Consider the following 25,063-nt stretch of genomic DNA (forward strand, 5'->3'; position numbering starts at 1 on the left):
CTTATTAAGCAGCAGCTTTACCACTTCCCTGTGCCCATCCCGTGCGGCCCATTGGAGCGGTGTGTAGCCGCTGTAGTCCTCAGACTCTAGATTAGCGCCCCCATCAAGTAATAGCTTCACTACTGCCATATGTCCATTCTCTGTAGCCCATGAGAATGGCGTCTGGCCATATCCATCTTCAGCATCTGGCTTAGCGCCCTTAAAAAGCAGCAGCTTCACTATTTCCTCGTGCCCATTCTCTGCAGCGAACGAGAGCGGCATCCGTCCCTCATCGTCCTTTGAGTTGGTGTCGACAATGTCAGAGTCGAGCAGCAACTTGAGGACGGCCTCTTGCCATTCCCTGCAGCCCACGAGAGCGGCGTCCTTCCCTCTCGTTTTTTAACGACAATGTCGGAGTCGAGCAACGACTTTAGGAAAGCCTCGTGCCCGTCCCGCGCGGCAAGTGACAGCGGCGTCCAGCCATCTTTATCTGTCGTATCATGTTTATTGCATTGCCTTTAAATAGCCTGCGCAGCAGGTCGTACATAACTGGCTCTTTCTCTGAAATGAAAAAGATATGCTGCAGCCAATATAGCTTTGCATAAGAGTAAATTTGAAATTCATCCATGGGACGAGAACTGAAAAGCTTGCTTGTTTCCGCGAGAGTCTTTCCAATGTCAAGGTCAGGTTTCTTCCTAGACTTTAAGAGCTTTAATGCAAGACTTTGAACAGTGCTTGATAAGTCGGGCATTGAACGAATGATTTGGGACGGTGCTGATGCAGTCATTATTTGCGGGAATACTGTAGTAGACAGCTGGGTTGCAAAAACGCTGTAATTGAGGCAGGTAACAATGATACCTGCCATTGTCTTGTTTGCGCCATCGATTGTGATTGCTATGGTGGCTGAGTCTTCAAACTCACTTAGGAGGAACTGCTTGACGCTATGGTGCACTAGTCGTATAGTCTTCTCCTCTTCATCGAGAGTAAGGAGGCTTCCGCAGCAAGCCAAAATCGAATTTACGTTATTGAGACTCCTTGACCAGTTCCAGACAGCATCACCAGGGTCTACACTTAAGGCGTCTCTAAGTTCTTCCGCTGTTAATGGACGGTGAGCTATAGTTACCAGCTCTAATATCCGTCTTTGATAAGTCTTTCCAGATCCTTCTGCTTTCCGTAAAATACGAGAAAATGTTTCCGAAAGATCCTTAGGAAGGTCCGTTAGGGCCTGGCGAATGGCATCATCCGTTTTCATGTCGCACAAGGATATGATTTGCAGAGCGACCCAGAGAAACATTCCGTGGGATTGTTCAAGGAGAAAGTCTTGTATTTCCAGTATAAGCGAGGGGTTTCCTATCACCAACCGTTTGGACTCTATGTGGTTCTCTAATTCTGCCCGAGATGAACGCAGTAATATCGGGATTATCATTAGGAATTAATGTAACCTGGGCGGCAATGAACCATTCGGGGCTCAATTTCAAAATATTGCCGGGATCCAGTCTAACTGATTGTAAAGCGCAGTCCCTAGGGTCTCACGGGAGTCCAGGGTACCAGGTCAGAAGGCAGGAAGTGTAACGATGTACGGTTACGCTCGCGCTACATCTGTAATGGTGGGTGCACCAGATGTGAGAATCTAGCCACCCAAGGAAGGGATAATTTTACTAAGACAACACACTGTCTTAGGAAAAAGAGCCAAAGGGTCGTAGCTTAGACTATTCCACAATGCAGCAATCAGGTGTATGATGTAGTGGAGTGGTTTAGACAAGTTGTAACAAATGTTGAGTCTGAGAACTCAGGGATAAGTCAGAGGTTAGCACCTCACTGACTTTTCAGAAACAAGGAGTAACAAGATCAATGCTTGGAAGCTTGGAAAAGACGTGGAAGTATGTGATAGTCGATTTACTGTATTGTCTGCTTGCCCTTTCTTAAGGAAAGGGCAATCCTATTTATGCTAAAGGAATGTAGTTCTCTCATTTTCCAAGACTTTCCATCACTAACCAGGCTTGGTAACTGTAGTCGACGTAAGAGAATCCCATAGAACCATCTCCTAGGTTTCTAGCCTATAGGAAGTGAAAGGAGGTCCAAGGTCAGAGTACCCCTATAGACAGATTATGTCATAACTTAACCAATCTTGTGGGTAACTAAGGAGCGATGACGTGCGATGAATCATAGACGGTTGTAGAAGCTTTTGGAGCTATCGTTCATGTTCCTAGGCCTCTAGTTGATAGAGATATGTCATGTGTAGTATTAGCCCAGTAACTAAGGAGTGATGTCATGTAATGAATCATAGAGGGTTGTAGAGATATGCTATGTGGTCATATCGGCCCAGTAACTAAGGAGCAATGACGTGTAATGAATCATAGAGGGTTGTAGCAATCGTTGAGTAGTATTGCTCTTGTTGTTGGTGTGACAAGCCAAAATATGTATAGTGACTTGTAGGTTTGAGGAGGAGATTTCTAAGTTTGCTCTTGAGTTTGATAGCAAACTGAGTGCAACGAATGTCAGTATGACATTAAGCTGTCGACTGCCTATCATAAGCAGACCGACGGACAGACGGAAATCATGAACCGATACATCGATCAGAGACTGAGGCCTTTCGTATCCCATTACCAGGATAACTGGAGCAAACTCATCCCCATAATGGACCGCGTGCAAATGACACTCCCCCACGCATCCATTGGCATGACCCCCTACCGACTCAAGTACGGAACCGATCCGCGTACGAGTTGGGATTGGAATACTCTGACAAGCACCAACCCCCGGGAGACCCTAAACCGAGAGGAAGCCAAGGCGGTTGCAGTCCGAATGCATACCGCATGGGTCCACGCAAAGGAAAACATGGCAAAGGCACAAGAGGAAATGTCTAAGCACGTGAATCGACACTGAAGGGCCATCGACTGGGACGTAGGAGATAGGGTGTACCTATCGACCAAAAATTTGAAAAACTCTCGCCCTAGCCGCAAGTTGGGCCAACAATGGGTCAGACCATATACGGTGTTGGAACGGATTGGGCACGCGTTTCGATTGGAACTACCTACCGGTTCTCAAATACACGATGTGTTCTCACCAGACGTCCTCATGAAGGATCCGAACAACCCCCTACCTGGTCAGGATCCGCCTGAGCCTAGCAGCGAAGTGATAGACAGCATAGAGGATGGGAAGTGGAAAAGATCCTTGCTGTAAGGCTCCGCTGGAAGCAACTACAATACCGGGTTAGTTGGGTCGGATACGATCCGGACCCGGAGTGGTACCCAGCGTCGAACTTCATGAACTCTCCCCATAAACTCAGAGAGTTTCACACAGAATACCCAGAGTTACCAGGTCCACCTCGAGAACTACTCGGATGGGTTACAGCATGGGAGACGGGAGAGGAACAAAACTACGATCACGGAAGGAAAGACAAAGCGGAAGAAACAGAGTCGTTACTATCTGCGACTCTAAACTAAATACCCTCCGAGCCAGGGCGCACTCACCACCGTAACCCTTGCAGGAGTCACCCTTCCCAAACGTCTCACCGGTGTCGCAACAAGCAGCTACCACCATGAGAGACGAAGGGTCGAAGTGACCCCACACGAAGGGCCATGCCCGAGTCCCCTCCGACACAGGGTCTTCCCCCACCTAGGCCCCATAGGCCGCCCCAACTTCCCCATCCTACCCCTCCTTCCTCCCATCACCCTGAGTCGGAGCGACCGCAGGAGCCGATGTGGGTGACCGATAGCTGTTCTGCTATCGTGTCCTGTAGCGTCCCGATTGTATCAATATTACTATAACATATATGATGGCAGCGAACTCGGAATCACAAGATGCTCTTGGGAGAGAACTCTAATATTGCTTTCATCCCGCTTAGTCAAAGTATGATATCTACCCGACGCTGCGGACGAAGACCTGCCCATCAAAGCGACGCCAAAACTGGCTATCAGGATGGCGCAATCACACCCAACAGCCAGTAATATATCCTCCTCGATATCGTCAAATCATAATCATGCCCTCCTCCTATCCTGCTCTACTGGAGCGCCTTGCGGGCGAAGGTGGGCAGGATGAAGCTGGCCTTGTGGATATCCGCGTTGTAGTAGCGGAGCTGCGAGTCCTCCTGCTCGGCGGTGAAGCTACGGAGCGGGGTCTTCATGTCGCGGGTGGCGTCCTTGGAGCAGATCATGAAGCCGATCTGGCCCGAGGGGTAGGTGGGGATGGTAGTGTAGGCGTACTCGACGGTTGGGAAGACCTCCTTGCAGTCCTTCTTGAGCTTGGTGATCAATGGCAGGTGGAGCCACTGGTTCTCAGCTATTCGGTCTCAGTCAGCATTGTGAAATGGATATGGGGAATACCTAGGTTAGCAGCGCTCAAGTGGTAAGGTTGCCTCTAGAAGTTTCGCAATTCATTGACGACGCAGAAACCAGAAATGCAGACAGTATCAAGTGAAGCAAGTACTGATCGGCGGCACTGGTATATGAAAACACGATGTCGCCAAATTGGCTGGCAAACGAGAGCGATAAAAGCACGCAAACCTAGGAGAACGTACAACCTTGCGTAGAAATAACGCCACCCTCCTTGAGAGCTCCAAACAGAAGCTGGAAGTATGGCTTCTGGAAAAGCATCTCGGCGGGTCCCTCGGGGTCAGAGGAGTCAGTGATGATGACGTCGAACTCGTTCTTGTAGTCATCGAGGAACTTGAAGCCATCTCCAACGTGGACCTTGACCTTGGGGTGCTGGTAGCTGATGGCCATTCCTGGAAGGTACTTCTTTGAGAGACGGATGACGGCCTGCAGAGTGTCAGATATATTGCTTTTGTTTTCAGGGTAGTTGCGGGGACTACCTCATCAATGTCGCACAGGACGGCCTCCTCAACACAGTCGTGCTTGATGACCTCACGGAGGACACCACCATCACCACCACCGATGACCAAGACCTTCTTGGGGTTTGGGTGAGAGTTCATCGCCAAGTGGGTGATCATCTCCTGGTATGCGAACTCATCCCTCTCGGTGCACTGGATGACGTTGTCGAGAACGAGAACGGTGCCGTAGTCGGTGGACTCGAAGATGAGGACATCCTGGTACTTGCTCTTCTCGTGGTGGAGGACGTTCTTGACCTTGAGGGTCATGGCCTGTCCGGGCCACATGTCGGAGATCTCGCGGAACCATCCATCTGTACGAGGTTCGTTAGCAGGTGCTCTGTCGGTAGCAAGGCTACAAGTGCGGGGTAGCTATGAGAGCAACGCTGAAGTTCTCCATTGCAGGATATCTCAGGGCCGTAGACTCGAGTAAATTGGACTCTGATGCCAACGACCTCGAAGCAAGACCCGGGAGCGCCCAAAACTTCATGTTCGTCATTGGCATGGAGGGGTAGCTAGCTTACCCTTGATGGTGGGGTGAGTGATTTCAGACATCTTGAAGCTTGAGTGAGAAAAAGGTTTTGCCAGAGAAATACTCTTCGATGGATATGGTAAAGGGCGACAGGAGTAGGGCCTAAATCGTGATAGTAATTTGGTAGCAATTGTGATTGACCTTTTAGTACCCAAGCTAGGTTGAGGTTGATTTGTTTGTGCCATGGTCGCTTGTAGGTGCGGGGAGAATTTTTGTGGCAGAACAACGCTCACCGCCAAATACCATCGCCGATTGCGGTTAATGCCACCCAAATCCGTAGGTTGCATGCTAAGAGCCAGGTTTGGGGCAGTTAACTGTCTTGTATAATCGCCATACAACGGCAAATACACTACGATTGTAGATATAAAAGTTACTATTCGAAATTTATAGAGTACTACAGTAAATAGCACATGCTCCTGTAAAAGGAAGGTCGTTTTATTTTGTTTGTCGCACTCTCCAGAGAGCCTCCCCAACGAACCGCCTTGGCCTAGCTACCGCCGAGCTCTAATCTAGCTCCAAGTCTGCTCTTAACTGCCACGGATTTAGCTTGTACGTAGGTAATATATTTAGTTACAAAATTCATGATTTTGGGTGTAAAATGGGGTGGGCGTTAAACTAATACGAATAGTTAATCCAAGCACCCACGTTCTAAAGTATTGCAATAACTGACCTAGAAGATCATTAAACTGAAAATCAGTTTAATTATCTCAATTATAATAGAAATGACTCTTATAGCTAGATTACCCCTGTGAATGATAAATGTGTTGATGTAGCAATGATCTGAAATCACCAAGTAGAGAGGGACCTCTGCATCTCCTGCACCTGCTGCAAGTTGATTCTTACCTTCTCTTTCAACTCAATTTTGTCTTTTTCGTAGAGCACTTTCTCCGCGCTCAATGCCAATTTTTCGGTTTCTAAGGCCTTCTTTTCCGCTGCTGCTGCTTCCTTCTCACCGGATAGAGCGGCCAGATCTGCTCCTAACGCCAGCTTCTCGTCTTCTAAGGTCTTTCTTGCAGTTGCGACTTCTTGCTTGTTGTGAGACATAGCGACCTGCTCCGCTCTCAATGCCGATTTTTTGTTTTCAAAGGCCTTTTGTGCCGCTGCCATGTCTTTCTGTTCACACAATATTGCTGCCCGCTCCTGAGCCAACGCTTCACTATTCGCCTTTAACGTCTTTTTACCTTCTCGGTGGAGGGCTAAGTCCTGCTTAAATGCCAAATTTTGAGTGTCAACCCCTTTCCTTTCGCTTAATATTGCGGTGCGCTCCTTGTCCTGTGCTTCCCCCCTTGCTTTCAAATTCTCCTTCGCTTTCTGGTAGACCACCTGGTCCTCTCTAAACGCCCATTTTTGGGCTTCAACTCCCTGCCTTTCGCTTGCTAATGTGGCGCGCTCCTTGTCTTGCGCTTTCTCCCTTGCTTTCAATGCCCCCTTCGCTGTTTGGTAGAGAGACTGATCCTGTTTCAATGCCAATCTTTGGGATTCAACTTCCTGCCTTTCAGTTACTGCTGCGGCGCGCTCCTTGTCTTGCACTTCCTCCCTTGCTTTCAACGCTTCTTTCGCCTGCTGGTAGAGCGCCTGGTCCTGTCTCAACGCCGATGTTTGGGTTTCAAGTTCCTGTCTCTCACTTGCTACTGTCGCCTGCCCCTCGCATAACGCTCCTCCCTTTCTTTGAACTCCGCTTCCTTGGTGGCACACTCCTTTTCACGGTCAGTTGCTGCATTCCCCTTCATGGATATCCACGCCCGATGTGACATTATGTTCTTTTCTTGAGCATCCAATCTTTGCTCTCTCTCCGCAAGATTCTTCTCCCTTCTCATGTTTGCGGTTTCTCGCTTCGCCATCGCAGCCTTGTCTCTAGCATGGCTGTCATCACCGTTCTTTGTACGGCTTTGTCCCTCGAGAAGTAATTTTTGGTTTGCTTCATAGGTCTCCAACTTCTTTCGAAGCTCAAGTTCTGCCTTTGCTGTGCGATCCCATCTCTCTGTGAATGTCGTTTCCTTCGTCGCCAATACGCGCAGTCTCTTTGCGTAAGATGCTTCATTCGCTGCCAGTGTACCCTGTCGTACTTCATAAGACGCTTCCTTCACCGCCAGCGTACCATTTCTCGCTGTCCAAGACACCTCTTTCACCATCAATGCACTTTCTCTCTTTGCACAAGATGCTTCCTTCGCTGCCAATGCATCCTCTCTATCTGCACAAAATGCTTCATTCGCTGCCAATGTACTCTCCCTTTCATCGCACATTGCTTGCGCTTCTCTGAGTTTTGCTGAAACCATATCAACCGAGGCACGTTCATCGTCGAGGGCCAAGGTGTCTCGTCCAAAATCCTCTTCCGCCTGGCGGCACAACTCCTCCCTTTTCTTGATGTCCTTCTCCAGCTGTTCCTCTTTGAATTGGCGGGCTTGCCGGCGACTTAGGGCTTCTGCATTTTTGAGTTCGGCTTGTTGGGATTTTCGCGGCACGGTTATCGTAGACCCCTTTATTATCCGTGCCAGTTCGAGTATGTATCCCAGTAGTTGTGCGGTCGCCTGAGGCCTGAAATTGCCGTGAACAACTTCCTGGATGCAGCGTTCGAACTCGGTATTCTTAGCTGCTGGCCATAGGTTGTCAAGCCCGCGAACAAGTGGGATATAGCTTGGAGGAGGTGCGTTATTGGATCCTATTCGTCCCCTCGAAAGCTCGGAAATCAACGAGCTGCATTTCCGAGCAAGTTTTATGGTTATATCAGTGAAGTATCCTAGTGACAGCGTAAGCCCCTGAGGTTCCCAGTTCCTCTCAAGGTTATCCCAGGATTTGATCTTTGCTGACTTGGATCGGAGAATCATCTGGTTCCATTCGGCATGGATATCTTTCCAGCTCGTCCTTGATCCGTTACATATCTCCAGCCACTTCTTAAGTGTGAGCTTTGGCTTCTGCAGGATTTTTGGAGATGAACCGGTGGGTTGAGGGCTTCCTAAAGGCGGCCCATTTGTATCGCTCCGTGGCCGCTTCCCATTGGCATTTGGAGTTCCGTTGGAGTGGCTGTAAAGGTTCATGTTCTTGCGTAAATGAGCGAGGGCATGCGATGTGCAAAGTTCCTGAGATCGCCCTTCCAATAAATCATGAAACGAGGCCGAGCTGGCACAGATATACTCCCTGGAACGAGCAGAGACTTCAGTCAGGGTCTCAATCCAAAATTCTGGGTTTTTTGTATCGCCATCAACAGAAATCCAACTAGGAACGAAGGGGTCTTGGCCCAAAAGTAGGTTGTGCAGTGATGACAATGTAATGCACTTGCGTAGCAACGGACCAACATCATATTCCTCCGCTTCCTTGTAAATCGATCGAAGATGCACATTGCGCCATTTGGGATCATATGACTCTACTTTCGATGGCTCCATTTAGATGTTAAATCAACCACCAGAAAACCTAGCATATAAGCTGTGTTGGAGCTCAGGAAGGCTGCTTTTAATTACGGGGAAGGGAAACAAAGGAAAGGAATGAATACAAGGGCCGCCATTTCGACAACGAAAAATACTTGTTTGTTTGAACGCAAGGCTGAGAATAGGAGAAGCATTTACATTCGAGGTTACACAGTCCTTGCTCATCACTATTTCACGTCGACCTGGAGCTTGGCTACTACCCTGGCGTAAACCCCTGACCTTGGCCAATCACCCACTTAGTCACCGATTGTGATATATCACAGCTATTTACTACATCCAAAACTTGGGATACGGGATCGATCCTATAGGTCAAAAGCAAGCGAGAAATTATCTCGTAAATCATCCAATTGAAACTCCCCTTTCTCACCGCCACTTTCACATCACGCGCCTTCCCAAGCACCAGACTCCATGCTGGTATATCTCAATCAAGACAACCCGAAATTCCCATCCAAGCCATCGACATAAAACCCTTCGCCATTCAAGCCACCCTGTAGCAAAGACTGTTATACTCGCCTAGCGCTCCCGGAACCCCAAAATCGAGATCATCCCCGCTGCTAAGGCTCTCTTCGCTAAGGCTTAACACACTCTGCGTCGTAGCCGACGCGTCCAAGTCCCCCATGCTAAGAGCTGTCATATCCCACGTCTCGGGCGACAGGTCCCAATCGCCATAGCCCGACGACGAGAGACTACCCGTGTGCTGGCCACCTGCATTTGTAGTACCGGAGACGGCTACTGGCATACCCGGTACAGCACCACCATACACCGCATCGAAGATGTTGCTATTCCCGCTGTCGAGCGAGCCGAGGAGGGCCTCCCACTCCGACGGCGCCAAGTTTGGCGTCTTGTACTGCTGCGGCTGGGTCTCATTGTTGCGCTGCTGGGCTACGCTACGAGATCTGCGTAGTCCATCAGAGGATGGCGCGGAATTAAGCGCAAGGTAATTAAGATGAGGCCCTGCTTCCGAGTTGGAGCTTGAGCGTGGTTTAGTGCTAGTTGAAATTAGCGATGGCGTAGGTGGCGGCTGCGACTGACACGGTGCAGAGCTGTGGTAGCTTTTACTACAGAATGCCGCGTCCGGCTTCTTGTGGCGAGAGCCCGATTGGATACCGAGGCTGAGCATGGGTATGCTGCCCAGGGTTGCACGGCGCATGCGCTCCTGTTGTTGGAGAAGTTCCATGTCGCTGGACGGGTTGGTGTACCGTGATGTTGCGCGCAAGTGGACTTGTCGTCCAGCTTGCGAATGTGCTTGTGCCGTGGTATTATTCTGGCCCCCGTAATCAAATGTCTTCGACGTCTCGGTGGGCGCAAGGGAGCTGACAAGTTTACGGAAGTCGGCTGCGCCTGGTGCTTTGAACACGTCGAGGTAGTTCTCAACTGCGCTGACGAGGCGTTGCCCATCTTTCAGCAGTTTCCCCTCTTTCTTAAGATCCAATCCTTGGTAGAGCAGGCTCAACCCGCATAGTGTGAGCATCTCATTCTTATTGACACAGAAGGAGAACGACATGCTTCTCTCCTCGAGCAACTGTATAATCTGGATGGCGTGTTTACTAGAATCCGCAACATAAATAAGAGATGGAGACGCTTTAAGGCCAAGAGTCGATCCAACAGCAGGACGATGTATCAACCCTCGAATGTGGTAATATGCAAGTGACTATGACGGTTAGGACCCTGAAACTCGACACAGTTATATCAAACTTACCAGAAGAGCAGAACGATTCCCAGTCACGTCAGTAGATGGCTTATCTTGCACAAACGTAAGCTTGAGGTTTGGTGGTAGCTGTTCCGACCATTCGGTCAATTCGTTCTCCAAATCCGTCATGGTATTCAACGAAAGGTCCTTGGACGTGTTCGCAGGATATAAGCGCTGCAAAACCTTGGAGAGAATCCGTGAAGCGCAGAAAAGGGCCAGGGCGCTTGATATATTCGAGGACTCTCCAGGTAACGTAGGAAGATATCCCCGCTCCTCGACATACTCATCGTCGATGGGTAGTGGATATTCTGTCTCGATATCCGAATCTTGTAACAACTGTGGCAGACCCATAGATGCAGCCGAAAAACTATAGTAATCAGTAAAAGTTACAGTCACATTAGACACGGTACTCACCAATCAACCGTATACAGAGACCAGAATACTTTCGTCCTCGTCTCGATTGTCAAAGCGCTGTAGGAGAAGCGTTTCTGGCTCTGGTGTAGTCCCAATCTCTGTGCGAGCGCAACAGCTATGGCCTTGTATGTTTGCAATGACTTGTATTGCCCAGTCTGAGAACAATACAGGCAGGCAAGGACAAGGCACTGTAGAGTACCAAGTGTACTATCCATGAGGAGAGCATTGAGAGACCTTTGCCACTGCTCCTCGCAACGAGCGATGTGATCTTTGTCGGGTAGGTCGCTTGAGAATCCCGCGATACTGAAGACAAGGTGGAGCTTAGCCAACTTCTGGTCATCAACCATTTGTTCGGGATCCGCGATGTATTCTTCATACAATCGCAGGAATGTTGGTTTGTGAAGAACGGGGAAGAGCGGCGCATGTTCCTGCCAGAATATGTTGATGCACCGATCAGAAAACATACGTGGAGGGATGTTGGGGTCGTTAGATGAGCTTCTCCGAGTCACGAAGTCTTCTCGTGGCGCGAGGAAGGTCCCTAGATTGTATCCAGAGCATGATTTCCCACTGTCACGAAGCTTGCGATTGAATGCATCTATAATATACGGTTAGCGATAGCGCAAATAAGTAGTTGGTATCGCTCTTACCAACAAACGTCCTCCCGGTCGAGGGTCCCATAAACGTCGAGTCCGACACGTCTGACTCGAGCTGCAACGGCACTGCTTGCACTCGGAAGGTGTCGTCTTTGTTTTGCGGGGAGTCTGCGGGGTTTTCGATGACAACAGGCGATGAACTCAACGGCGAATTCGATATCCTTCGATTATTGTGCATCCGCGACAGCATATCGATTTTTTCGTCCTTCTCGTCCAACAAGTCCTTCAACCCCCTAGTCTCTCCTTCCAACACCCGAATCCGCTCCTCCAGCGACTCGGTATATCCTCGTGGGAACGCTCGTCGGCTAAGCTTATCGCTCGTCTTGCACTCGAATCCGACGTTTGCGCATTGCGAACAGCACGGCCGAATCCCATCGCATCGTATCTTCTTGCTTCGGCAACGATCGCAGGCCTGTGCTATCCGGCTCTGCGCGGTCGTCCCGACCTTGATCACTTTCATAGGCAGAATTCCAGGCATCTTCGCGACGGCTGTTGGGACCACGGCTGGGGCGGGTTTTGCGCGTCCACGCCAATAAGGGTCCTCATTCAGCGCTAGCACTTGTCCCTGCGTCGAATATCGTTACGAACATTGAGTGAGTGACAGGCTCAGTGGGCGCAATAAGTAGGGGTATGGTATGCGAAGACATCCACAGCATTCGAAGAGTGTTGAGTCTAGCAGTTGGAGATGGCAAAGCGTGAGCGAAATGAGGTTCTGTGGTGTGAGTGAGGGAGGTGCCGATGCAGGCGACAGGGAGAAGGCGCTATGTTTACGTTACTGTGGTCCTCTATCCCGCTCTGTCCCACTCGTGCTCACGAGATGGCTTAGTAGACGGCGGTTAGCGTCCCTAAACCAGCGGGGTTTTCGGGTAAGGTGGAGAATTCTCCCCACGATTTGTTGGGGATGTGGAGGTTTTTGTGGAGGCTGTGGGTTGATTGGGAATGTCTACTTCAGTATTGGATCGCAATGCTTTACTCTCTCTTCCTCTGAAATTCTATATGATCAAGGTTTAAAGTCCTAGCAGACGCGGCTCCAGTATGAAAAGGCGGGGGAGAAGGTCTCAGAGTCGCCTCCTTTTCTCTCTATGCCTGCGACTCCCTGCTACCAGCGGGCTACAGTATATACCACCGATAGAATATCGTCTATAACGGAATAAACGAAACACGACACGTACGACTCGGTGAAACATTTCGGCAAAACATAATCGGAATGCCAAATGAGGAATTTGAAGGTCCCTGATTTTGCGCCACGACAAGGGAATCTATCGCTGTGGGTTTCCTGGTCACAGATGCACCCCAACACTGCCATGCCCTGGCCAGGATAGAAAGTCACTGGCACCCATATCCACCATCAATATAGCACAACGCGGGGAGCACATGAGAGACGCTTAAGCCTAAATTTACGATCTTCTCTTCAGATCGACTATCAGAATCAAATCGTCCATTCTACTTGGCAGAGATCTCGAAGATCACCTCGCCTTTTAGGACTACTCAACGCCGACGAGTTCGCCAGTCTCTTTCGCTAGGATTTCCAGAAAGCTTGCCATGTTCTGTCGCTTTAAGCCCTTCGTCCGGCTCTTATGCGTTGGACCAATGACGCGTCCTCATTTCCATCAGCCTAAAAAAAACGTGGTCATGTTGATCGATCCTTGATCCACCAATCGGAAAGTACATGTCCAAACCGCCGCACGACACGAAGTGCAACTCTTGCGCCTGTAGAGTCGTATTACTCTTTAACTTCGTCTCGAATACAGGAGAAGTAGTTTGGCTCCCCTGTTTAGCTGACATGAAAACTTGTTAATGGCGTCCCACTGCGGCCCGCTAAATGCGTGTTTGGCTCTCCCCGCAAAGTTCCCCACCACCAACTGCCATATGAAGCGGATGCCAGTGAGAATTATTGATCCGCTGTCGTGGTCAAGCTTAATTGGGGGTTCACGCGCAGTCTATGCTTACTCCTATGCGATGAACTGCGTATGACTAACTGCCAAGGACTCAGCTAAAATCTTCGCTCTCGTCGTTATCTCCGGCCGCTGGTGCGTCCTGTGCCTCTGAACTGCCTAAATATTCACGCACTATAGGGCTTGATGATAGCGTGTTGATCTAAATGCATGTTAATGAAAATGTTGAGTGATGTTTAGTAAGAGCAGCTCAACAAACATACCTCCGCCTCTAATAATTCCAAGCTCTTGCTGAGAAGTCCTGCCTCGATCACGCGGAGCTTCGATGCAGCTTCTGGAATCCCTTTGTCACTCACTGACAGGCTCTTGTGGTTGGGATCGAGCTCGTTCGCCGTATGCTCGCTCTCACTCAGTCGTTCCAATTGCTCGTCCACTATATATCTTAAGAGGACCTTTGCTCGTAAGAGAAATACATCAGCAAGAGGATCCGCAGTAACAATGTCCTTGAAGCTGTTAATGGAGTCGGTAATATCCGTAGTCTTCCAGAATGCCCGCATTTGTCCATATGTCCCATCATTTTCCAGTAATACCTTAAAATCCAACCCATCATCTCCGTGAACACACATAAGATAGATAAATGGGCACGTCAGCTCCAGAGAGTCATCGGTCGCTGAAATGTGAAGCGTCGGGGGTTTGCCATAAATCATAACCTTAGCTTTGCCAAGGGGGTCATCCGGAGAAGGCGAGATATGAAGGACGAGGCTATGCACAGAAGACAAGTCGTCTATAAACCCGTAGCTGAAAAGCATCTCAGCGGCACTTTTGGCAGAGCCGTAGTCAATAGTTAGTTCCTCCCCTTTTTCAATGTGCTGCCCGGGCTTGACTTGCAAGAGCACTTCATCGTCAATCCCTTGCTGATAGTGCGAATTTGCGTTTGCTGAATGATTCGCCATGTCCAGAAACGGCACCATTGCCTCTCCTGAAAGAGGCAGCTCTAGAGACCGAGATCGATACCAGGAATCAATAAGGATCCAATCCTTGAATTCAAGATGCTCCGTCTCCCACCAAGCGTTGTGGCACCAGGGGATCTCTGTTGTATTTTCTCGGAGAGTCTCAAATTCCCGTACTAATGCTGAAACTTTTGCTGCAACAGCTTTCTAGAGGGCGAGAGCGTAAGCAATTCCCAGTAACATTTATGGACAAAGCTGTTCTAATGGCTTTCGAGAGCCTTACCTCTAGAGACGTTCCATTAAGGAGGTTTATCTGGTCATCATGCCACGCTGTCGGCAGAGAAATGTATTCCGGCAGCATTTTGACATACTCAGTCCACGGACCCCGAACACTGAATTTAATACTTGGATCTGATGAAGCTCTTGTCACTTGCATCAACAAGAAGAGCATTACATCCCCACGTAACGTCTGGGTTGCCATTAGTTATACGTTGCATGTGATCGACAAGCGCACACCTACACTTCCACCAACAGCCTCCAGAATCTGTCCGAAATGCTTATCAACCTTTGCGTGCTCTGCAATGGTTTCGGCGCTCAATATAAGATCTTTGGGGACATTCAACACGGTTAGGTTACCCTCTTGTTCCGGGGCCGAATCGATTTTGGTGGTCGAAACGACGCCGTAGCCTCCATATTCCTTATTCTTCTCAACAGATATATCTTCAAATTCTATACCATTAAATTTGGCCCAAGTACGCAAACTTGATACTGGTAGAGCTGGTGGCCGCATTTTTCCTAATATCAAAATTGGTGCTCTCTTGTTAACGGGCGGGCAAAGATTGTTGTACTTGGAGCCGTCAGAAGCTCTCTCCGCATATAACGTTAGTTCGGCGTCGGCTAGAGCTCTTGGAGAAACGTTGTCCCAGCTCCATACTTACACGCACCGTAGTTATGACGACACCAAACCACAGTAATGCAAATTAGTATACGTATTAATAGCAGCTCTATAATAACAGAAAATAACGAGTAAATTAATGAGATATTCTTTAAATGCAACTCTACAATGCAGCATAATTATCGATTACTAGCCACGGCACTCTTATGCCCACGTCCCGGCACCACCGTAGTCACACGAGGCTTAAGCAACACGCCACTATGGAAACGAGAGATTAAAACCCACGGAATAGGATCCACAGGCAAAGACCATATCACCAAGACGAAGGACAAAAACGGTGTATACGTTGAGGCTTCAAGGCAGGCATAGCGGCGAGGGAGTCAGGCGATCCAGACACTGCGACTAGCGAGCGAGACAATCATCACTGCAACGAGAAGGCCAAGGCCGAATATCCCAAGGCGCCGGATCCAGTGGTGGGAATGAACGATGAAAGGGGCCATGAGAGATAGATCTGCAGGAATTGTTTGGCGCAACACTCTACAAATTGCTAGGTCCATGAGAACGCCTATTTAAAATCTACCATTTCATGGTAGGTGAACGCCTGTTACCTAGATGTTCTTGGTCAAACGCTTTTCCATATGCTACCGTGTCCCAGAAAGCCACATCCCCGAACCTCTATACCTGCACCTATTCTCGGCCAAACTTGAATGATAGTATCTGACTCATGGTTAGCTATTTGGGTACCTTCCTGGCAATAATGAGAACTTACATCATGCTTCCCTACGGAGACGGTATGATCCAGTGATACTCTAACGCCGCCTGCGCCTTCTACATAAGCCAAGGGGGCGTCTCCCATGACCTTGCGAGCAACTTCCGCGACTGTAGTATTCTTCTTGACAAGAACGCAGTCTCTAAATACCGCATTTGACCCTGCCTGGCCCGATGAAAACGTCGAGACGTTCCGCACGGGGAACACTGGAACCAGTCCAAGCAGCTCCGCAGCTTTTGATAATACCTGGACGACTCCTGTGGAGCCAAACCGGTACAGTACCAAATCCTTTAGGTTCTCGATCCTTGATGTGAGCTTCTCATCCATTTCTTTTAGCCCACCGCCCTCGCGGTCACCATCCGCGATGAGATCCGCTCTCGTATCTACAAAGTCGCTTCCCTCAGTATACTTGATAAAGCCCTGCTTCGCAAGTTTCCTTAGGAATACCTCGGAGATTGCTGAGCACAGTACAATCGAATTCGGGTCCTGCATCTTGGCAATTTTGGCGATATTCTTGTCCGAGTCCGCGTGGTCGATTTTATTCAGTGCAATGATGGTTGGGAACTTCTCGTCCACAAAGGCATTAACGACTTTCGCTACTGTCTCATCTGACCAGTGTTCCAGCGGCTCCTTAAGGCCCATGCGGTCCAAAGTGCGTGCTACTACTTGCGCATTAGATCCGTACCCCGAAAACTGCCCCTGCAAAGTCTCGACAGCTGTAGCCTTGACTGCGATGTGTCGGCGCTTGATCGAGCCCCATTTCACCATCAAGTTGCCTAAAACCCATTGTACAATTTCCGAGCGTAGCCAGGCGATATCTTGGGACGGGTCATAGCCTCGTGTTGCCTTTCCCTCCTCATCGGTCGTGCCGCTCACGTCAACGACATGTATCAACGCGTCCGCGAGTCTAAGGTTGTCTAAGAACTTGTTTCCCAGCCCCTTCCCTTCATGGGCGCCTGGTACCAGCCCGGCAACATCGAGTAGCTCTATCGGCACCGAGCGTCGTCCATCCTTGCAAGATCCATAATTCGGCTTGCACCTGTCTTCGACAGAGTACCTGGCACAAGCGCAGTCTATTTGTAGGTATCCCGTAGCTCGATTTGGGTCGATGGTAGTAAATCTATTCGTATAAAGTCAGTCAAACTACACATACTTGTTATAATTATCCTTACGGAAAGTTGCCTGTAAGGAATCAGTACGAGCCTTCTCGCGCCGGCGTTGAAAACTACCAACCAACTTTTGAAGTAGCGTCAGTCAGACTATTCAGAGTAGTAGACTTCCCGCTGCTGGGTTTGCCCACTAGACCGATGAGAGGATCTCGTGGCATCCTGCTCAACGTTCTATTAACGTTGCGATAAATGGCCAAAAGGTTCCTCTAAAATCAATTTGGACCTAGCGACGTGGAACGTGGGGTAGCGCCACAATTCTTATCAGCCTTATCAGCCACTAAAGTCTGTTGTATCCAGGCTGACACAATACCGAGGCACCAACATTCAGAGACACCACGTATTCGTGACAACTCCAGCCTCTCGCTCTACAGCTCAACTTTGATTTAACAAGAGAGCCTCATTGTTCCAGTCGATGAAGCTTTAGGATGGTTCAAATCAGACTTGTTAGTGTTTTTGCAGCCACGGTGCTAGCTTGGGTTACAAGTGCCCATATTACGCTGGAGGACATAGATTCATTGAGATCCATCACCAAAGACTGCAATGAGAAGATACGAGCTTTGAAGTCAGCTCATAAAGGAAATCCTGCCCAAGTGGTAATATTAGACAACGAGAGTTCAAAAGACGAGATCGAAGATGTAATTTTTTTTATACGGTTGTCCTCACTATTAGGCACCTTTGGCTCATTGGTACTAGGTTGTGGCTGGCTCGTTGACGTATTTAAACGGAGAATTACTCAGCCTATTGAATATTCCGGTGAAAGATATAGCAATCGAGAAGCCTAATTGTCCTGAGGTCCTCAAGCACTGCCATGTCTTTCTTCAAGCAACCACGAGATTCTTGCAAGCTGTAGATGAGAAGCAACAAGAATTCGGATGGGACACGGAAAGTACCATTTATAATGCCCTCGGCTGGATGCAGTCCCTCTGGGCTTCTAGATCTGCAGTAAGTCCAGAATTTATTAGATGTCATCCTTCATGTTACTGTCGTGCTCGAGAGGGTGGTGGCACTCTGTCTTTCAGTGCCAAAGCCTATATCCCGAGCATTATAGAGCTCCCAGCACCCATCTTAACCTTTCAAGTAATTTGATGGCTGACTGGCATCTTGTGTCCAGAACGAACAGCACTTGAGCTTTATTGAACAGCAACTGCGTCTGTACAAAGCCTCAAGTTGCTTCAATAATGTCAACGATATACTTAGACAAGATGTCGAGGTCGTGGAATATTTGAACGACTTGATGGATACTTTCCGATAACTTTCAGACGAGCTGGAATGGATCATGGTGTATTAACCTTTGAAAATGGCCTTCAGAGTTGTCTTTTTCTGCATAGCTGGTCGTTATTTTGGTTTTGGAGAAGGAGCGACACATAATCAACCACAAGTGGTTCGGATACCCAACGTCTTTTCAAGCGTTCCGTTCGTGTCTTACTAAAACCAATTTATTATTTTAATGAAATATCATACCTCAAAAATCCTATAGCAATTCCTCTAAACAACGAACATTGTTATCATGTCAGGGCTTCACATCATCATTGACCCGGAACCAAACCAGAGCACCGCGGCAGTATTCCATCCTTGTCCATGATTGGGATGAAGAGTCGCTCTTATTAGGCACAAGATGCACGAATTTCATATCTCATCACAACTGTTACCCTTGCGCCGTCGCCTAGCGATCACTCGAGGTCAATGACAAACATACCTCATGCTACCTTCACCCAGCGGCCCCAAACGTTCCTCTCTCGCACTCACCTCCAGACCCATGGCATTTCCGGCACCGGCTTTGAAGAATGGGAAATTCGAATCACTTGCTTGGAGTTCTACGTCCTGCTTCTCAGTATGACAGTAACGGTCCTGTTTTTGGCTTGGCTCGCGCTTGTTGGACTGGATTATTTGAGACCACAACACCGAGGACAGGCAAGGCTCAGCGAGAAAGTTTTGAGGTATTTGAAATTGAAGGCAAAAAGGCTGAAAGATAAGGATACATGGGTGGAGCTGGGGGAATGCAGTAATACCTCGGGGAGGGTAAGTGTAGCAGGGCAAACGGAAGACGAGGATACGGAGAAAGGAGAGTCGACGGGAGAGAAGCTGGGGCTAAATGAGCCGAGAAGGCGGAATTGAACGTCAGAAAAGGACAGGAATGGGATAACTCGCACGTTGTCAAGCCGTGACAATATAAGTGGTGTTTATATCTCCTCTTGGGCTCATTGGTCGCGTGGATAAAAACACAGAAAATGGACAACCACCATCTTATTTGCTGTATGTTTCGATCTCTATCTGTCGCTCTCGGTTTGTACTTGTACAATTCCCCCACTCCAATCCTATTTGTATTCGATCCTCAATTCTTCGTATCAAACAAACACGCCCCATCATTCCCTCCGATGCATAGTTTATGACCTAGACTGTCCCTTTCCCGCCCTGATAAAGCTAGAGTTGCACTCCTCGTACGCCCTCCCGGCACCAAAGCCCAAGCCGACGAAAGCAGGCCACGCGCGGCGCTTGAAGATGAGGACGGAGAAGACGACACCGAAGGACAGGCCGAGGGACGAGCGGATGAGAAGAGACGAGAGACAGCGGTCCCACTATCACGCCAGGTCAGCACAAGCTCTACAAACTTCGCATTGGCCAGATAAAACTGGCTAGGCGCGCCAGGGTGAGCTGTAAAGCCTTACCTTCTCATTTAGCAGCGTCTCGGAGACGGGCCTGCTGGGACGCGTGACCACTGGTGGCGGGGGGATCGAGGTCTCTGGCATTTTCGCGACGTCGCTGTAGATCAATTAGATGTCAATTGACAATACGAGGAGGATACTGGGCGCGTACTGTGGCTCTGGGGGACGAGTCTCGTAGTTGGGATTTTTGGCTGGCAAAGCTACCTCATTGTTTCGGCTCCGACATTCCTTGGTTCACAGGAGTCCCGGGCGGTGAAATATATCGCCTAATTTGGTTAGCGTTAGATGTTCTGCCGCATTTAGACCAGGGTCTATGATTGAACATATCGAGTGGATGAAGACCCTATGAGAATTAAGGCTGAATGAGCGCTGCTTAGAAAGATTGTAGAAGTAGGATGTTTTGATTTATTCAGTCATTGCTCCTTGAGTAAATGGTTGACTCAGTTTCTAACAGGGTAACAACAGCCTCCTTCTGCGTAACTCGGACTCTGAAGAACGTAACACCTTGTACTTCAGGATTATTTCTACAGTACCCCCAACTTTAAAGTCTTGCTAACTCCATAAACCTTCAGTGGTCTAACCTTCGAACAAGTAGGATCCCTTATACCAGGTCCACACTTGCATAACTCAACTTGGTTACCACATATGCAGCACCATTCATGATGCTTTATCTTGAAACAAAATGTACAATGCCTTGCATACTCGACACATAGCCTTACAGGGCGACGCTTTATTTCTTACCTCTGTTTGCACCACCTCGGCCACCACCACCCCTAGGTCCGCCTTTATTGCGACCCCCACGGCCACTCTTCTTCCCAGCAAGAGACTGTGGAGGCGCCACGTTGTCATGACGAAGCGGTCCATTACCAGCGCCCTTTCTTGAGCGTTTGCTGGGGTTTGGACCACTGCGATGGCCATCGTTGTCGCCTCTAAAAGGCAACATTGGCTGACCATTGGAACGGTAGTCGTTATCGTGATCAAAGTTGTGATACTGATCATCATACCGTCCTTGGTTATAATCAGGATAACTGGGTGGGGGGCTATATAGCTGTCCCTCCCCGAACCTGAAATGCTCATCATTCCCACGATATGAGTTTGAAAGCGGTGGCTCCCGGTAACTGGAAGGTGGTGGAGGCTGAGGCTGGTATCTCTCTTCAAGCGGTTGACAGCCGCCAGTGAAGCGTATGTGGCCCTTCGGTTGCGGTGGAGCTATCTTTGCCCGGATGAAATCTTCCTCGTCGCTATCATCAAGCGTCACGGGATTCGATTTGGCAGATCCCTTGATGCTGAACCCGTTCTGGGGCTTGGCCGGCAGGTAATCTCTCCCATTTGAGATCGCAGGCATGCTCATCTTGGGGACTACATAACGATCCCTATTTGCCATGGACCATGTGTATCCTCCTGTCAACGAGGCACTACGACTCAGAGCGCACTCAGGGCCATAATGTTCATCCGCACCACAGTTATAGCAATCTGCCACGAGGCTACAAACCTTCCGAACCGATCCCAAGTCTGGTTTGAAGCTACGCCACAAAAAGTGGCAGGAGTCCTCAGTGTGGTGCCCAGATTCACAGATATCACAAGTTTCACCCTCGGATTCGGTGAGGGCGAGCTTCTCGGGACAGGCGGGCTTTTGGTGGCCTCGCTGGTGGCACTTACTGCAGCGTATGGTTTTCGGACAAGAGTTTGTGAAATGAATGCCATGGACACCACAGGTGGAGCATTTCAGCTGAGGGCAGGAGGTGGCCAAGTGCCCATTGTTACCACAAGTAAGGCAGCGGATTGTGCCACGTGGCAAGCCTGGGTAGTATTTGTTGATCATTGCAGCTTCAGCCTCACTGAGGATCTGATCCGTCTCTCGGGTTGCACTACATGATGGCAAAACCATGGGTTCGAGTTCAGGGGAGTATTCATCATCATCCTCAGCATCCTCGGGTATCAATGAAACAACTGCTGCTGGCCTTTCTTTCTGGTTTCCGTCATTTGGAATGGTGGAATGTTCGACAGCACTGCTCTGACCATGCACAGCCAAAGCTGCAGTGGAATCTGTAGTTGTAATGTCTCCCAAACTTTGCCCATTTATGGAACTTGCAGTAGAAACGGGTTTGGACGCTGACATCGTGCCTGCTTTCGCCTCCTTCAGTCGGTTTCTGCAGAACCCCATAAAGGACTCGTCTTTCAGCTGTACAGCCCCATATTTCTTCTCGATCTTAGAATAGTTCTTGTTCATATATGCGTCGCATGCAGCAACCATCGAATCTAGATCCATTTTACCCACAACATTGCTGTTCCTGATGAGCAACTCATAGACAAAGTTGGTTCTGAGGTCGCGAGTAATATAGCCAGCCGGCTTCTCCCTTGCTCGTCTCTCGGTTGGAGAAGGCAAAGTAAGGCCGCTTCCCTTCATAATCTCGGGGGCAGTGCCGTCAATGCTATTCGAAATTTCAGGTATGTTTGAATCCGCAGGCTTTCCCGGCTTGGTAGTAGCGACGTCGAGGGCAGAAAGGGCTCTTCTCTGGGCTCTTGTCATCTTTGCCCGCTTGGTCTTATTATGAGAAACGTCTGGTCCAGACGCAGATGTGTCTCCCACAACAGGTGGCTCTTCTCCTTGCCTCTTTTCAGCCGCGGGTGGATTGTTGTCTCCAGCAGCCTTCTTCGCTGCTTTCGCGCCGCCACCAAGAGAGGTCCGAACAGTCGCTTGGACGCCCTTGTTCCATGACATGGCCGCAGCTGTCGCATCTTTGGGTTTTTCAACAGGGGCTTCAGCGGCACTTGCTGAATTGTCTGTCTCTGCCGGGACATTATCGCTCTCAACACCACCGTTGCCATTTGGTTTGGCGCGCTTATTCGCACGTCCAGATGGCTGGCCTCCATCCGAATCAGACGTCGGGCTTTGCGTAATTACTTCGGCAGCATTGCCAACTGATTGTTGCAGAGTGCGTTTTCGGCTCACGGAGGACGTCCTCGAGTCTGACGTGTCGTCGGTACTCATGTCGAGGTAAGACCGAGGGGAGTGGCGAGCTTATGCGATCATTGTTCAAAGTAGACTATCGTAGATGAGGTTCAAGTTGCCCTTACGATTCGGTATCGTTGCAAGTCGGATATGCTCGTCCGTTCGGAGTGGTGCTGCTGCTGTTGTCGTGAATCGCAAGTCCTTTTGGATCATCAAAATCTACAGAAGCGTGGGTTAAGTAATTTATCTGTTATCGTTATCGGCTTGGTGGTAATGGGCCAATCGGGCTACCGTAGCCCGAAGGTGGTAGAGTAGACGAGTGAAGTAAGACTGCCTGCAGGGGTTCTTCCGAACACGACGCATCAGATCTCGGGCAACATATTCGAACGTCCTGGACTGGGCTTCTAGAAACATATCCATATTATCAACACTTTCAAGTACCACAGCACCCTAATACCACCACAAAGGAAGCATATTGAAGCAGGTAGCTTCTGGTCGATATATAAATCTCATCGGCCATATACACAACACGCTACCGCTATTCTGTCGTTACATACACTAGGTAAGCGGTTGTTTGACCTTGCTGCACCAGTGCAGTCCAAGACAGTCTGAACCTTTGAGCGAAAGTCGCCTTCTGTTATGACTGTCTGAACTTCATGCCATGCAGAGCTCTTTCATTCCAACCAACTCTTTGTGCTGACCAATCTACCAAGCTACGCCCAAGCATAACCAGGCCATCGTCCCCAATATCGACGGCCATCGACGATCATCATCCATCCGGGTCGAGCCCATACGATCTCTCAATATACACACGCTCGACCAAAGCGTGACCCATACATTCAGTATATCTCCCTCCAATACCGCCAAGCTGTCTTCACCACTGCTCCTCCCTCGCACCATCTCCTACGACGGGAGTTCAACCCCTCCTCGTCGAGGTGACGCATATCGAAACATGTCGGCGGAAAAGATGGGGAGGAGGAGACGGTCGAGCAGTTTATTATACCAAGAACCTCCGGAGAGCATAGAGCACATGAGCGATCAAGCTGCGCTGCCAAATTTGAATGCAAACTGGGTCAATGCGAAAGGTTAGTCAACACGTTCGTCTGGGGTACGCGGGATCACTGGGGTTAGGGTGGTGTATATTGTACGATGTTATTGAACGGCTTCAAAGATGAAGTATATGGCGTTGCATGTTACATTGTCTGGCAGATGTTGAGGGTAATCATTCGTGGAACTCAGGCTAACATTTATCTGTACAGGTGCATGGACCATTCACATTGTTATTATTGCTTGCCTGAAGATCTTCTACGACATTATCCCGGGGGTCTCACAGGAAACCTCGTGGACACTGACAAACATCTCATACATGTTTGGCTCCTATCTGATGTTCCATTGGGTTCGCGGTGTTCCGTTCGAGTTCAACTCGGGAGCCTACGACAACCTGAATATGTGGGAGCAAATTGACAACGGAGACCAATACACCCCGGCGAAGAAGTTTCTGCTTAGCGTGCCTATCGTTTTGTTTTTGCTCAGCACACACTACACACATTACGACTTCACTTATTTTACGATCAACTTCTTGGCTGTCTTGGCCGTGGTAGTACCGAAGCTTCCATCTGTAAGTGCCCTCGTTGAAGTCCGGCATACTCTAGTGCGCAAGCTAACACACGCTACAGAGCCACAGGATGCGAGTTGGTTTGTTCTCGGGAGCACCGGAAGACAGGTAGCTGTTAGTTTATAGCCTGTGTTATTAGGATAACTCGTCACTTCGATATCTGCCTCGATGTTTCTATAATTGGTGGCTGCTCAAGCATGCACCTGTCGGCGGAATAGAAATGTTATATAGGTCAAGAATTTGGTTTACCAATGCTTTAAGTATCCCGGTGACTTTTTGGTTATGATTATGGGCATGCTTGTGGGCTATGTCGTAACACAACGAGAGATGATGAAGGCTGTGGCAAGTAGGTGTAGCCCAACATTGACGTATCTCAGCTGATATGTGAGTTTGCAGCCAAGAGCACAGTTCGTAGAGTGGTTACTACAGACAGCAAGATCATAACAAGGCCGTAACAAGATCAGACGATTCAAGATTCAAGGATCCAAGGATCCAATGATTCAACCATCCATATGATGCCATAGTATCCCTATCCCCGTCATCTGTTGACAGAATCCTGTCAAGCTCCAAGTAGCCAATAATTGGCAATGGATAAGTCCGAAGAGGCGGCTAAGGCCCCTATACCTTAGTTTTGAAGCT

The 25,063-nt window shown here is 49.1% G+C and overlaps 11 protein-coding genes across 11 annotated transcripts; 2 read left to right on the forward strand and 9 right to left on the reverse strand.

Moving 5' to 3' along the window:
• Positions 1-409: 409 nt before the first annotated feature.
• On the reverse strand, positions 410-1,405 carry VC83_03189 (uncharacterized protein; the record flags this gene model as incomplete). Its single annotated transcript, XM_024466837.1, has 1 exon — positions 410-1,405. One exon carries the CDS (start codon positions 1,403-1,405, stop codon positions 410-412), a length of 996 nt encoding a protein of 331 aa, XP_024325390.1.
• Positions 1,406-2,454: 1,049 nt separating this feature from the next.
• On the reverse strand, positions 2,455-5,633 carry SPE3 (putrescine aminopropyltransferase). The gene is made up of 4 exons (XM_024466838.1): positions 5,329-5,633; positions 4,790-5,118; positions 4,499-4,736; positions 2,455-4,257 (listed from the first exon to the last, which is right to left on the reverse strand). The coding sequence occupies exons 1-4, from the start codon at positions 5,621-5,623 to the stop codon at positions 3,980-3,982; spliced, it is 1,140 nt and encodes a 379-aa protein (XP_024325217.1). The 5' UTR covers positions 5,624-5,633; the 3' UTR covers positions 2,455-3,979.
• Positions 5,634-6,122: 489 nt separating this feature from the next.
• On the reverse strand, positions 6,123-6,443 carry VC83_03191 (uncharacterized protein; the record flags this gene model as incomplete). Its single annotated transcript, XM_024466839.1, has 1 exon — positions 6,123-6,443. One exon carries the CDS (start codon positions 6,441-6,443, stop codon positions 6,123-6,125), a length of 321 nt encoding a protein of 106 aa, XP_024325197.1.
• A 521-nt stretch (positions 6,444-6,964) lies between these two features.
• Positions 6,965-8,716, reverse strand: VC83_03192 (uncharacterized protein; the record flags this gene model as incomplete). Its single annotated transcript, XM_024466840.1, has 1 exon — positions 6,965-8,716. The coding sequence occupies one exon, from the start codon at positions 8,714-8,716 to the stop codon at positions 6,965-6,967; it is 1,752 nt and encodes a 583-aa protein (XP_024325568.1).
• A 173-nt stretch (positions 8,717-8,889) lies between these two features.
• Positions 8,890-12,353, reverse strand: VC83_03193 (uncharacterized protein). The gene is made up of 4 exons (XM_024466841.1): positions 11,510-12,353; positions 10,863-11,457; positions 10,458-10,815; positions 8,890-10,409 (listed from the first exon to the last, which is right to left on the reverse strand). Exons 1-4 carry the CDS (start codon positions 11,991-11,993, stop codon positions 9,237-9,239), a joined length of 2,610 nt encoding a protein of 869 aa, XP_024325569.1. The 5' UTR covers positions 11,994-12,353; the 3' UTR covers positions 8,890-9,236.
• Positions 12,354-12,918: 565 nt separating this feature from the next.
• On the reverse strand, positions 12,919-15,200 carry VC83_03194 (uncharacterized protein). The gene is made up of 4 exons (XM_024466842.1): positions 14,881-15,200; positions 14,644-14,829; positions 13,674-14,567; positions 12,919-13,612 (listed from the first exon to the last, which is right to left on the reverse strand). Exons 1-4 carry the CDS (start codon positions 15,148-15,150, stop codon positions 13,505-13,507), a joined length of 1,458 nt encoding a protein of 485 aa, XP_024325567.1. The 5' UTR covers positions 15,151-15,200; the 3' UTR covers positions 12,919-13,504.
• Positions 15,201-15,364: 164 nt separating this feature from the next.
• VC83_03195 (uncharacterized protein) lies at positions 15,365-17,432 on the reverse strand. The gene is made up of 4 exons (XM_024466843.1): positions 17,258-17,432; positions 17,197-17,206; positions 16,025-17,144; positions 15,365-15,972 (listed from the first exon to the last, which is right to left on the reverse strand). Exons 1-4 carry the CDS (start codon positions 17,349-17,351, stop codon positions 15,943-15,945), a joined length of 1,254 nt encoding a protein of 417 aa, XP_024325603.1. The 5' UTR covers positions 17,352-17,432; the 3' UTR covers positions 15,365-15,942.
• Positions 17,433-17,618: 186 nt separating this feature from the next.
• On the forward strand, positions 17,619-18,445 carry VC83_03196 (uncharacterized protein; the record flags this gene model as incomplete). The annotated part of the gene is made up of 3 exons (XM_024466844.1): positions 17,619-17,828; positions 17,887-18,135; positions 18,305-18,445. The coding sequence occupies 3 exons, from the start codon at positions 17,619-17,621 to the stop codon at positions 18,443-18,445; spliced, it is 600 nt and encodes a 199-aa protein (XP_024325565.1).
• Positions 18,446-19,429: 984 nt separating this feature from the next.
• MIC10 (Mitochondrial inner membrane organizing system component) lies at positions 19,430-20,105 on the reverse strand. The gene is made up of 3 exons (XM_024466845.1): positions 20,008-20,105; positions 19,860-19,953; positions 19,430-19,769 (listed from the first exon to the last, which is right to left on the reverse strand). Exons 2-3 carry the CDS (start codon positions 19,938-19,940, stop codon positions 19,578-19,580), a joined length of 273 nt encoding a protein of 90 aa, XP_024325566.1. The 5' UTR covers positions 19,941-19,953; positions 20,008-20,105; the 3' UTR covers positions 19,430-19,577.
• A 481-nt stretch (positions 20,106-20,586) lies between these two features.
• VC83_03198 (uncharacterized protein) lies at positions 20,587-22,848 on the reverse strand (the record flags this gene model as incomplete). The annotated part of the gene is made up of 1 exon (XM_024466846.1): positions 20,587-22,848. One exon carries the CDS (start codon positions 22,846-22,848, stop codon positions 20,587-20,589), a length of 2,262 nt encoding a protein of 753 aa, XP_024325601.1.
• Positions 22,849-23,361: 513 nt separating this feature from the next.
• On the forward strand, positions 23,362-24,889 carry VC83_03199 (uncharacterized protein). The gene is made up of 3 exons (XM_024466847.1): positions 23,362-23,894; positions 24,069-24,427; positions 24,486-24,889. Exons 1-3 carry the CDS (start codon positions 23,762-23,764, stop codon positions 24,534-24,536), a joined length of 543 nt encoding a protein of 180 aa, XP_024325602.1. The 5' UTR covers positions 23,362-23,761; the 3' UTR covers positions 24,537-24,889.
• The last annotated feature ends 174 nt before the right edge of the window (positions 24,890-25,063 follow it).

This window comes from Pseudogymnoascus destructans, assembly GCF_001641265.1.
Source record: "Pseudogymnoascus destructans isolate 20631-21 unplaced genomic scaffold scaffold_7, whole genome shotgun sequence".
NCBI lineage: Eukaryota > Fungi > Ascomycota > Leotiomycetes > Thelebolales > Thelebolaceae > Pseudogymnoascus > Pseudogymnoascus destructans.

Excerpts from the sequence above, each read along its gene's own strand:
- VC83_03194 (XM_024466842.1), bottom strand. The coding sequence starts at position 15,150 with ATGCGGCCACCAGCTCTACCAGTATCAAGTTTGCGTACTTGGGCCAAA. Across the intron at positions 14,568-14,643 it reads TTAATGGAACGTCTCTAGAG|AAAGCTGTTGCAGCAAAAGT; the intron begins GTAAGGCTCTCG and ends CTCGCCCTCTAG. Across the intron at positions 13,613-13,673 it reads TGGAATTATTAGAGGCGGAG|ATCAACACGCTATCATCAAG; the intron begins GTATGTTTGTTG and ends ACATGCATTTAG.
- VC83_03199 (XM_024466847.1), top strand. The coding sequence starts at position 23,762 with ATGTCGGCGGAAAAGATGGGGAGGAGGAGACGGTCGAGCAGTTTATTA. Across the intron at positions 23,895-24,068 it reads AAACTGGGTCAATGCGAAAG|GTGCATGGACCATTCACATT; the intron begins GTTAGTCAACAC and ends TTATCTGTACAG. Across the intron at positions 24,428-24,485 it reads TAGTACCGAAGCTTCCATCT|AGCCACAGGATGCGAGTTGG; the intron begins GTAAGTGCCCTC and ends CACACGCTACAG.
- VC83_03195 (XM_024466843.1), bottom strand. The coding sequence starts at position 17,351 with ATGCCACGAGATCCTCTCATCGGTCTAGTGGGCAAACCCAGCAGCGGG. Across the intron at positions 15,973-16,024 it reads TCTCCGTAGGGAAGCATGAT|ATACTATCATTCAAGTTTGG; the intron begins GTAAGTTCTCAT and ends ACCATGAGTCAG.
- SPE3 (XM_024466838.1), bottom strand. The coding sequence starts at position 5,623 with ATGCAACCTACGGATTTGGGTGGCATTAACCGCAATCGGCGATGGTAT. Across the intron at positions 5,119-5,328 it reads CACTCACCCCACCATCAAGG|ATGGATGGTTCCGCGAGATC; the intron begins GTAAGCTAGCTA and ends AACCTCGTACAG. Across the intron at positions 4,737-4,789 it reads TCCTGTGCGACATTGATGAG|GCCGTCATCCGTCTCTCAAA; the intron begins GTAGTCCCCGCA and ends GACACTCTGCAG.
- VC83_03193 (XM_024466841.1), bottom strand. The coding sequence starts at position 11,993 with ATGCCTGGAATTCTGCCTATGAAAGTGATCAAGGTCGGGACGACCGCG. Across the intron at positions 11,458-11,509 it reads GACCGGGAGGACGTTTGTTG|ATGCATTCAATCGCAAGCTT; the intron begins GTAAGAGCGATA and ends CGTATATTATAG. Across the intron at positions 10,410-10,457 it reads GGAATCGTTCTGCTCTTCTG|TCACTTGCATATTACCACAT; the intron begins GTAAGTTTGATA and ends TAACCGTCATAG.
- MIC10 (XM_024466845.1), bottom strand. The coding sequence starts at position 19,940 with ATGCCAGAGACCTCGATCCCCCCGCCACCAGTGGTCACGCGTCCCAGC. Across the intron at positions 19,770-19,859 it reads AGACGCTGCTAAATGAGAAG|TGGGACCGCTGTCTCTCGTC; the intron begins GTAAGGCTTTAC and ends CTGGCGTGATAG.